Source organism: Lycium barbarum, chromosome 4, assembly GCF_019175385.1.
Source record: "Lycium barbarum isolate Lr01 chromosome 4, ASM1917538v2, whole genome shotgun sequence".
Taxonomy (NCBI): domain Eukaryota; kingdom Viridiplantae; phylum Streptophyta; class Magnoliopsida; order Solanales; family Solanaceae; genus Lycium; species Lycium barbarum.
Window position 1 is genome coordinate 122844495 of NC_083340.1, and position 12241 is coordinate 122856735.

The following is a 12241-nucleotide window of genomic DNA, read 5'->3' on the forward strand; positions in this document are numbered from 1 at the left end:
ATCACTATGAATAATGTCAAATGGAAACAAAGTTTCGGAAATAGAACTAGCAAATGGCAACGTAACATGTTTACCAAGAACGCAAGAATGGCAAATACTAGATGAACTAGAACTATTACATTCAATGCTTTTATTACGCCTAAGAAAATCCAAAATAGAAGCTCCCGGGTGGCCCAAACGATCATGCCAACGGGTAGAAGACAAGGCAGCAAAAGTCGACGGTGAATTGGTGGAAAATTTGAAGGTGGACAATGGATAGAGAGCACCCCTACTATTACATCTCATGAGAGCCATCCCCGTCCGGAAATCTTCACAGAAAACCCATAAGGATCAAATTCAACACTCACATAGTTATCAGTAGTAAATTTACGAACCGATATCAAATTCTTTATGAGTTTTGGCGCATGAAGGACATTGTTTAACAATAAAGGAGGGTTCGGGGGAGGCAATTTAGCATGACCACAACCTCGAATTGGAATTGAATTACCATTACCAACAACAATGCCAGTATTACGATTGCTCAAATTAAAATAAGACGAGAGAGTACCTTTTGTGGATGTCATATGGGACGTGGCGCCGGTATCCATATACCAATTCGAATCGGGTTGGTTCAACGTCATCGTGTGCATGGCCGATTTAATATCCGTCGGAGTCCATTACGTCGGGGGGCCCGTGGCAGCATATGCCTGCTGCTGTGGTCGCGAGCCCAAAATGCCAGGCTGGGCCAGCGACCTCGGGCCAGACGAAGAAGATGGCGGCTGCCACTGCTGCTGTGGCCGAGCCCACTGCGTGGTAGGATACGGGCAAGGGGGAGCCCACTGAGGCATCCAACCCCACTGCCACGGTGAGGAGGGCTGTTGCCACTGCTGCTGGTCACCTGAGGGGCGTCCTCCACGGCGTCGGCTGCCACTGCCGCCGCCCGAACCACGGCCACCGCCGTTATTATTCCCGCCGCTAGAGCCGCGGTTTTTGTTGTTATTTTTGCCCCGATGATGGTGAGAACGACCAGAATTTTTCAAATGAGAAGAGTCATCAAAATCACGTTTGGAATTAGCCACCATAGCCGCGGGCGAGTCATCGTGCATTTCAGCCAACGCCTTTTCCTCAAGGCACAAACTTGACCGAGCTTCGGAGAATGGTGGAAGAGGCTTACTTTGGCTGATGTAGGTACCCAAATTCTTGTATGCCTCTGGGAGTCCAGCCACCAGTTGGAGAACGAGGCGGTTGTCGGTCACCGGAGCCCCCACACTCTTAAGTTAATCGGCCAAGGTCTTGAGACGTTGGCAATACGCCGAAGCGTTTGGAAAATCCCGCATCTTAACATGAGAGAAATCATGTTCCAAAGCAACGGCACGGGATTTTTTGTTGTCTTGAAAAAAATTACGGAGGCGATCCCAGGCCTCCTTTGCCGATAGGTCTTCTTCGATGATTGTGTGCAATAAGTCCGTGGAGATGGTTGCATATACCCATTGAAGTACCGTGGCATCCAAAGTGGACCACAACTCCTTTTCGTCGTCGGTGGTAGGAGCCTTCTCCTTTCCGGTTGGCAGAATGTGGGAAAGGACACGGTGAGACCGGGAATGAAGTTTGAATAATTCGGCCCAAGCCGAATAATGATCCGTTTCCATCTCAAGAATGATTGGGATGTGATTCTTGACGTTGGAGACAGCCAAAGCAGGATGGAACTTGGTGTCTGCCATTGATGGAAGGCAAGAAAAATGGACGGAAATCGAAGAAGAAGAAGAAGAAGAAGAAGAAGAAGAAGAAGACGTCGGAAAAGTGGGTAGAGGACGTCGGAGAATTAGGGCAGCGGAAGAGAAGGAAAAGAAACCCTAGTATCTGATACCATGAAAGAGATTAATTCTGTGATTATTCTCATTGATTGAGTTGGTAAATATACCATAGTTACAATGTCCTATTAGGATACAAACTATACTAACTTAAAATAGAAGATTTACAAAATATTTTTTTACTACATATTTACACTATTTATCAATTCAGATCTCTTACTATTATTTATTTGTTGGGACATAGATCTGATTCATTCATATATAGATTTAAAATTATTAAATTGTTATTTATTTCAAGATCTTTGTGAAAATGATCTTTTATTATTCATTTTGTACCAAGTTATGTGACTCATTTTATTTTTCGACACTCAAATTATATAAATTGTGATTGATATTTTAAAATTTATTTTTTCAAATAAAATTATTCTAAGTAGCTATTATGCGTAAAGAAAGCTTTAATGTTACCACCAAAGGATATGGTGTGGCTCTTACCAAAGGTCTCAGGTTCGAGCCCTGAGCAGTGACGGAGCCAGGATTTCCGCCGAGGGGGTTCAAAATATAAAAAAGTGAACATGCGAAGAAGCCTAAGAGGGTTCAACATCTACTATATATACATAAAAATAATTTTAACCTTGTAAAAACAGTATTTTTTTCGCCGAGGGGGTTCGGATGAACACCCTTGGCTCTAGAGCCCGAACCCCCTCGGCTCTATGTGGCTCCACCACTGGCCCTGAGTATGGAAAAATTCTTGATAGGAAGCTCTTCCCCTGAATGGGGCGCTACGCGACGTGAATCCGGATATTGTCGAGCTCCAATGCGGATACCGGACACTGGGTGGAGACCGGAAAGAAAAAAAAGGCTTGAATGTTGCATCATTATATGCGTAATCATTCTGTCACATATGCGTTGCAAAAGCACAGCTTATATTATGGTCTATGTGGCAATAACATAACAAAAACAAACACCACAAGGGAGAAAGTTCTCCAACCAATGCCAAGTTTTACAAATGCACTTTCGAAATCTCAAAAGTGGAGTTGCACTCGTACTTTACAGGTCGACAAATTTCAGAAAATATTCTTGTGGCAACACCAATCTCATCAATGACAATGAAATGAAGTAACTGATGGGACATAAGATATTTAGTTTCAGGCCAAAATATCACGTGAGAAAACGATAAACATGGTCACATTTATTTTGGATAGTAGGTTCAAAATAATGCTTTAAATATCAGTTGAGCAGTTTTAATTCTTAGTTTATTAAAAAGGAACACTCTTTGATCACCGTCAGATATCAAACTCTAAGGTCCCATTTGTCCATAAATACAAAAAAAAAAAAAAAAAACACTTTTTTTTTTGGAATTTTAGAGTTGGAGTTGTATTTGGCCATAGTTTTTGAAAATGTAGTTTTTGGTGAAATGTAGTTGTAAAAAAGTGAAAAAAGTTAAATTTTTTTGAAAAACAAGTTTTTTGAGTTTTTGGTATTCCGGAATACAACTTCAAGTTATATTCGGAATTCTCATGGCCAAACACTGATTCCGGAAAAAAATGAAAAAAAATTCCGGAATAAAGTGAATAATTCTTATGGCCAAACAGGGGCTAATTGTTTAATTTCACCTGAACTTTACAAAAAAAAAAAAAAAAAAATCAGAAACACAAGAAGTTTTCGTCTCCCAGAAACTGCAACATAAAAAACGATACCAATTGCACCTTTAAAAGTTGCACCAGACTCTTGAAGTAGACAAAAATAACATAACTACAAAAACTGCACTTTTAATGTGAGTTCCCGTTAAATATTTTCTATTTTTCACAATTTCGATTAAATTCAATAAGAGTTTCATAAATATCTTACGGAGATCAAAAGTGCTCCCTTTTAACAAACCTAAAAAACCAAAATTGCTTAGTTAATTCTTAAGGGACTATTTTGAACCACTATCAAAGCTAAGGGACATGTCGTTTTTTTCCTATCATGTTACAAAAACTAAAGGCTGAATGCATATGCAGCCCTTAAACTTGTCTCATTTTATATCTTGTTAGAAAATTGTACCCAGCAACTCTGCCTCCACCGTCCACCACCCCTGCTCCGTCCTCTACTCGGTAAATACAAAAGATTGCATTTATCAAATTGCTGGAGGATATATAGATCAAGAGTCGATTATGAGATCCCAATTATCAAAATAAGTTTTTTTATTTTTATTTTTTATTCTCCAATTGAGTTGTTGATCTTCCTATGAAATTGAATTTTTAGTATATTTAACTTTGGTTCTAATTCAAGTTTCAATTTGGTTGGAGTTTGAAATTATGTTCAACTTAGACCCATGGGGCGAATTAATTTCAGAGCTTTTATCTATTCACTTCTGTTTCTATTGTTATATTTCTGATACATGCCAAATAAAAAATAGTAATGGTGGAGATGGGTGGTGGTCAATTGTTGACGGACAATGACTTGTTTGTGTTTGAAAATGGCGGAGACTGTGATGGTGGAGATAGTGTATGACAGTGAATCAGAGGCGAATCTACAATTTCTGAAATATGGGTTCATCACTAAAAAAAAAAAAAAATGAAAAAATGTATTAAGTGAGGCTTGATCCCTAGACCTCTAAGTAAATAATTCAACCTTCAACCAAGTGCATCATTTACTTTTTTTGTAGCATGTGTCCCAACAGATAGTGAAATATATACATAAAATACCTAGTTTTACAGAGAGACCATGTGTTCGCATGCCTCATTTTGTACATCTAAAATCCTGCAATGAATAGATGATAGCAAACTGGAGATGGTGAAATGAGAAGGGAGAGCGGAGAGATAGGAGGAAGGAGAAAGGAAAGATAAATTTTTTTACGCCATTTCACGATCTCAAAAGGAGGTGAAGCGCACTCCTTGTACATGTCAGCAGCTTGTCTCTAATTGACATATTTTTCACTAAGTTCATGTGTTTAATAGGAACAAAGTTAAGTTCAGGCGTCTAAATGAAAAAATAGGACAAGTTTAAGGGCTGCAGCCAAAACTAAACAATGCAAAAATTTATAAGGGGGTCAAAGATGAAGTGACATGGTCATGTTCACTGCACTGTAAGAACTAGAAAGTCATCCAACTTGAACGGAAAGATTTGCTACTACTATATGGAAACAGAAAAGGCTTGCTGATGTATAAACTTACTAGTTTCCCCTTAAAAACAAACTAACAAATGTTATTCCTAAGCATCTAAAAAGAATGGTTGTTTACGCTTCATTTCACATATGCCTACTAACTAATTAAGCATTTACCACGGCACTCACCCGTTCATGAGAAATGTACAATTCATATTTTACAAGCTGAATAAACTAAAAACTTGGAAACATTGATTTTACAGGGACTGTTTGATCTACTAGCAAACTCCAGAGATTGGAGAAAATGCTGAATTATCAGAAGACAGTGCTCCACAAAGCATTCTGGCCTTCCCCACAACGACGATGAACGTCCTTAATCCTCTCTACAGACTTGCAAATACCACTGCAGTTCCAATCAAAGGAGGCAACACAAATGTTGCCTGCTTGAGCTTTTGTCTCACAATCTGTTCAAACATAGATAACCCAATGAAGAGTAAACAACTTCACAAGACTAGCTCAGACCAAATAGGGTGATTAGGTGATTGATGAACAAAACTGAGGTCAGATATATATTCAAAGAAGCAATTCAAGAATCTTCCAGATGCTCATTTAGAGAAGCAAGCTAGCAGAAAGGTAGGCATCCATGTTTCAGACGTAAGACAATGCCAATGTTTAATGAAAACTACCACTTCCATTTTAACAGAAGGTAACACAAAGAAAGAGGCACAGAAACTATAATATAACAAATCCTTTTCTTTTACACAAAATCATGAAGGACAATAGCGTTACTAGAGAATGTCTGACTCATCAATCAAGCGTCCACTTTAAGGATGATAATAAAGCCTCTTTAGAGCACAGAACAAGATTCAACGACTCTCCCTTTCTTACTAATCTTTGAGATGATAACAGACAGAAGCAGATGACACTGAAATTGACAAATTACCAATGCTCGATGCAGATTAAGAAGTCATAACTTTCTTGAATATTAAGACTGAGTACATGTGAGAAATAGGGAGTTGGAAGTTATTACCAGGTGGAGTTCCACAACACAATTTACGGTCATCTATATGTTCCACATCCAATCCAATGAACCATGATCCCAATGTGACATCCTCGTTAGCATACTTATGTAGAATATGCCTAGGAAATATATTTCGAGATCAGCAATTGATATTTGATTAACAAACAACCTAAGTCAATAAGAAAACAAATCTTTACCGGTTTATAGATATATAGGCGGCCAAATCTTTTGAGATGGCATATAGCTGGCCTGTTGCATGCCGGAAATACTTGTTTCCATCCCCACCGAATTTCCAATGCTCAGGTTCATGATATCTCACTCCCCTACAGGTAAAAGGAGCACAAAAATGGAATAAATATAGGAAATTCCTTCAGAAACAAGTTCTGGTAAACCCTCTGCTTACTTCTGCGCAAGGATAGGGCCAGATTTCATGCAACCAATATATACCCTGGGTTTTGAACGATGTGTAGCTAGAGTTGCTGCAAGTGTTCCTGTAGTTATGAATGCATGCAGGTTAATAGTGCGAGCAAAGACAGTTCACTTGTAGCAATAGCATGGTATTTAAAAGGGATAATTACAGTTTTGGAGTGCTCTAGAAAATAACAGCAGGCAAATAAACATAAAATACACATATAATATAATTATATAAATTGTCAGTGTATAGCTTTTGTATATTTGGCTAGCGGCCATAATGAATTTTGGCCGACAGGACAAAAATGAAAAAATCCTTATTTAGAATCCATAAAGGCTGCATTTACCTATATTTAGGTGCACATCATCATCAACTTTGACATAGAAATCTGCATCCCAGAGAGCAATAGCAGTAGTAAAAAAGCTCTTTGTCTTGGCTGATAGTTCAAGGTATCCCACAACATGTTCCTAATGAAGTTCAATTGCACGTCAGCTTTTGAGGAACAACTAATTATCTGTCCATAAGAGGGGCCGGATTTCATACAGGACTAAGCATTGACATTACCAGCCTTAAGAAATCTCCATGTTGTTTCTCTTCTGCTTCGATTGCTCTATCAAGAATGCCGCCTGATGTTGCACTGATGAAATGATAATTGAATGAGTAATAATATAAATGACCAAGCACCTCACAATAGATAGGAGAGACGTACAAATAATCCAACATCTTTGATAATTAAGGAATTGTTCGCAAAATAATCTGTATAAGTTTAAATAAAGTTTGAACAGAATCTGTAAAACACTTAGTAAAAACAGATTACACTGTATAAAATACTTAAAACCAGTAAACTACAGAAACTGGAAAATGAACAAAAACAGTGTTGGAAAAAATAATTTCAGAATATAATCGAGCCCACTTAGTTCAAAGTGTGTCCTTAAGGAAATTATTCCCCTCACAGTACTCGAGGTTGATGGAATATCCCCTCCCAGGATAGAACGATTATCTTACCAGAATAGTAGTACTCCAAATTCCGGTAGCGGCGAACCACTCAACGACAGTGTATCACACTGAATAAAACAAGACAGTTTTGGAGAGAGAGTTTATTTTGTTGCAGGAAAAATTCGTACTGAATTCTGGAACAAAACAGGAATTTATAGCAGTTGGAGGTATGGAGGTACTGATTCTGAATGTTTGCAACCATTCAGATCAGTCACCAGGTTTTTGGAGGGAAATTCGAAAAAATCCGGGAAGAAAAAAACGGACCGGATCGGTCACAAGTCGCGGGTCAGGGTCGATTCGCGTTGGATGTAAGAAAAGTTTGTCCAAAAAGATAATCAATCAATCGATCTTTGCCAAAGCCAAAGCCAAAGCCGAAACCGAGCCGAGCGAGCGACGACGGCGCGAGGGGTCCTTGCCCCCTCAACCCTTTAGCGACTAAAGACGGTGTAATGTAATATATACACCTCTCTTTTCCTCTCTTTTTCCTATGTGGGACAAATGCTTTAACCAAAGCAAAAAGGGACCTTTTACATTCCCCAAAGCAAATCATCCCATCATTTCCCATTCACCACTATCAAAACCCAACAAGAGTTCCTATACAAAGAAATTATGAACTGAATTTTTTTATCAGTACATTCCTTTTTGGGATTTTTTTCATTTTTGGCCTGTGGGCTGAAATTGATTATGGGCGCTAGGCAAAATATACAAAACATATACACTGATTATATATATTATATATACCATTTATGTATATTTTATGTATATGATGTGTATATTATATGTTTGTTCATACTTAATATACAAAACCTATACATTTGTTGGCTATTATTCTTTTGAGCCATCCAAAAATGTAACTACCCCTTCTTTTTTTTTTTTTTTTTTTCCTTTTTTTGTGTGTGGAGAAAGTTAATAGTAAATCATCAACACATTCTTTAAGAAAGTTCTGCAGTAAATTCAAAGAAATATTTTTCATGGAGTAGCCTCTCCCTAACACAAACAAATAGAAGAAAGAAGAATGGAGATTATTGTCTGATACCGGCAAATCATTACCAGTTACAACATGAAGCTTGGTAACAACACCTGAAGGAGTGAGAAGGACATCAAACCTAATCTAGTGATCTCATACCTGTGTCCTATTACAAACCGCATCACAATGCCCTTTTCCTTCTCAAGCTTCTTTAGCTTATCACCTGCTTTACCGCAAATCAATACCGAAATTTTCAGTAGGCAACTCGTTGTAATACATGCGCACAAAAGAGTAAGAACACAGCATTAATTAATGAAGTTTTCAAGAACCTTGAGGCATCCAGGTAGCACGAACTGAGTCTCTTCTCTTTCGGCTACTAAAGGCAGTGTTTATCCCTATGACCATCAGATATTTTCTCTTCTTTGTTAATTCAGGGTTCTTCAAATCTTCAGTTATTGGAGAGCCACTCGTTATAGAATCCTGCAAGGCCCTTGCTGCAGCTAATACCATCTCCAGATTTGAGATTGTTTTATCCAGGGTTCTGCATCTTGTTAAAGAAAACAATGATAAACAACTCTTACTTTTTAAAAGGAGATAATCACATTCCAATGCCTTTTCGGTAATCTAATTTACAAAATAGCCAGCAAATGTATAGGTTTCGTATATTAAGTATAATATACAAATAACATACATATTGTATACATAAATATACATAATCAGTGTATATTTGGCCGACGGGTAAAAATGAAAAAATCCCTTCTAAATTCTTATATTAAAGCATGATTCTCACAAAATCTATGAATAACAAGCATAAGAAACATACTGTACGGCATGATGAATCCTTGAAGCTTCCCCAAGAATATCCTTGGCTTCACTTTTTACATCATTCCGCTAAAAACAACAAGACCAAAATCATTAATGCCCGACAAACTTGAATACCAAAGTACCTAAGATTGCATTTCTGTCCGCCTTTATTGCATAGTACTTAAAGTTTTAGGATCACTGTCCTCGCAGACTAACCTTACCTTTTGATCACCAGCCTGTGATGTCCTTGATATGCCTTTAGCTTCAGGTACTGTCCACATTCTACAGTCATAATAACACAGTTAACAGTGAGCAGAGACATGCTCACAGCATAATGAATAAAGAGCTTTTCTCATTTATGGCACGTCGGCCCAAATTAATTACGTGCGCTAGCCAAGATATATACATATACACTGATTATGTATATTATATATAGACATATTGTATATATTTATACTTCACATACAACACATACATTTGACGGCTATTATTTTTTTGGATGTTCCTTATTTTTTATTCTTTTCGAGTAATAAAATAGTCTCTGAGATAACAATTTGATTTTAAAAAAAAAAAAAAATGGATAGAGTTGCAAAGGGGGAAGCTGCTGGAGAGAACTGTTATGACTAGAACATCACATTGTCAAAATTAAGGAATAACAAGTCTTTGTTACAAGCCTCTAACACTTCAAAGTCCGCAAATCTTTTCAGATAACCAAAAATCTAGGCTAACGACAGTGGCAATTGCAGTGCATTAAAAAACCGATATAATTAGTAAATTTTCTTAAACTTGAAAAACATTCACCTCCAACTAATCAAACCACCAAAGAGAAATTCCCATTAAGAAACAAAACTTAACTCTAATGTACCGGCAATGAGACCAACAACGAAAACTAAAAGTTTTGCGATCAATGTGAGGACAACAGATATTAGCAAATTCAGGTTCTAATCAGAGTCTCAATACCACACAATTGGTTTGCGGTGCATAAATTGTTGATGGATGTTAATACAAAACAAATTTTTTTTGGACTTCCTTAAACTTCGAATCCCATTTGCCGGTTCATGTGCAAGAAAAGAACTACAACCGTATGCAAAGGACAAAAGCGTGAGGGTTACAACTGACTTGCATTTTACAAGGTCAGAAAGTTACTTTTTACATTAAATCAGAGACAAGCATTGCTACAATAGTCATCTCAAAACTTAAAAGTAATACTCCATTTTAATTTGTTTGTCTTACTTTCCTTTTTAGACTGTTAAAAAAGAATGTCTCTTTCCTAATTTGGCAACTCTTTAATTCCAACATCTTACCTGACATATTTAAGACCACAAGCTTTAAGAGCATTTTGGTAAATTACATGCACAAGATTCAAAAGTATTCTTTATTTTTTAAAACTCCGTATTCAGTCAAACTAAAAACACAAATTGAATCGTAGTGACTGGTGAGTAGTCAAAATGGAACCAAAGCCAAGTATCTGCTTCATCATATACTCTATGATTTCCTCAATTGTATGGACAAAGTTTAAAGACTCATTATTATCCATATTAGCAAACTACAACAAACACAGACACCAAAAACAGAAACAAGGGTTAATCATAACAATAAATTGCAAGATTCAGATGGGAAGACAAATACTTCAATAAAACTCAAAAACTTTCATAATCCAATCAAAAACAAAAATATTCAAGTAACACAAAAATGACATGCACAAAGTTGAAACAAAGATTTCCAAAAAAAAAAAAAAAAAAAACCTGTCGGTGAAGAGCATTCCAGCACAGAAGCAGCCAATACAGAGAAAAATGGTCAAATTTCTAGAAACAACTCCTTTTAAAACTGATTCTGTTCTTTTGCTTTTCCAACTCATTGTATTCTTCATTTCTTTAACCACTCAAAATAGCTAATTCAATTAGCAATATCCATTTAAGAATCCCAAGTCAACGCCAGCTCTACAGTACACTATTTCAAGAACTTTTTTCAAACATAACAAGATGTCAGTAGAGACTATGGAAATGGGTTACACAATAATTGAGGCAGAAAAAATCTCTGACTATGGAACTTCTTTAATGGATTATTGAAGTGTCAACTGAGAATGAGCAGTCTAGTAGTAGGTTGAAGCAGAAGAAAGCAGGTAGTCGCAGTTTGTGGAATTTTATTAAGGAATACAAGACCCCACATTAGCACTTCTTTTTTCATTTTAGTTTATACTCCTCCCAATGTTTAAATTTCTTTTATTGGGGAGGGAAGGATAAAGGAAAAGGGATGCTACCAACTGATTAAATTTTCACTCAATTAACAAGTACTATTAAAAATAGAAAAACTTTTTTTGTTCTGATCAGATCAGTAAAGTTATGAAACTTTGTATTTTTTATGTTTCGTAAAAAATGAGTTTATCTTAATTACTACCGGCCTCAAGTGTTTGTTCATCCATCTTCATTCCAAACAAAGGCCGCACACCTTCATTGAGTGACTATGACTGGCAAAATGACTTCGTAACTTCGGGAGAAAGGGTGCTCTCCCATCTTTTGAATAGGAAAATGGCACATACCAAGAACTGTAGAGCTGTCAGAATGGGCTTGACCCGTGAGATCAGCCTAACCCAATCCTTTATTTAAGTAGTGTAGGGCTAAGCTTTATTTAGAAGTGAGGCTCAAAAGCCTAGCCTCTCTTAGCCCCCCGGCCTCAAGGGGTGGGCCGAGGTCATCCCTTAAGGCCGGAAAAATAATAAATTAGTTAAATTTAAAAAAATTATGAGTAAATTAAACAAAAAGATAGAAATTAATGAAAATAGAAAGAAAGTACTAACTACCGAGCAGTAAATTAGAAACTAGAGTTATAATAGTTAGTCTCATGAATTATATTATGTTTAATTTTTTCTGGACGTGATTTGGATTAGTGAACAAAGATAGTAACTTATATTTGTTCTTTTGAATTTATTTTGTTTCTGTAATGTGAGTTCGTGCAAGAATGGTACGGTAGAAAATCCTATTTCAGATTGCAAAACTTTTATGTTCAGATTGTACAAAAAATCACTTAGAGAATACAATTTCGGAAGGAAAAAAAAAACTTAAAGGACTACCGCGTCCTAGCCCGCGGCCCGCATAAGACTGGGTTTGACTGCCATTTTAGAGGGGAAATTGACATTTTAATACAAGTAATACATAGTATTGGCATA

The 12241-nt window shown here is 36.9% G+C and overlaps 1 protein-coding gene across 3 annotated transcripts; it reads right to left on the minus strand.

The window, feature by feature from the left end:
• Positions 1 to 4911: 4911 nt before the first annotated feature.
• LOC132636337 (probable beta-1,3-galactosyltransferase 2) lies at positions 4912 to 11485 on the minus strand. Of its 3 annotated transcripts, none has more exons than XM_060353159.1 (11): positions 10821 to 11484; positions 9297 to 9357; positions 9095 to 9162; positions 8601 to 8812; positions 8431 to 8494; positions 6873 to 6945; positions 6655 to 6775; positions 6300 to 6387; positions 6094 to 6219; positions 5906 to 6015; positions 4912 to 5339 (listed from the first exon to the last, which is right to left on the minus strand). In XM_060353159.1, the coding sequence occupies exons 1-11, from the start codon at positions 10943 to 10945 to the stop codon at positions 5191 to 5193; spliced, it is 1197 nt and encodes a 398-aa protein (XP_060209142.1). In that variant the 5' UTR covers positions 10946 to 11484; the 3' UTR covers positions 4912 to 5190. The 3 variants fall into 3 exon arrangements, with proteins under 3 accessions (XP_060209142.1, XP_060209141.1, XP_060209143.1); XM_060353158.1 differs by having other exon boundaries at positions 8601 to 8818; XM_060353160.1 differs by lacking the exons at positions 9095 to 9162; positions 9297 to 9357 and having other exon boundaries at positions 10821 to 11485.
• Between the last annotated feature and the right edge of the window lie 756 nt (positions 11486 to 12241).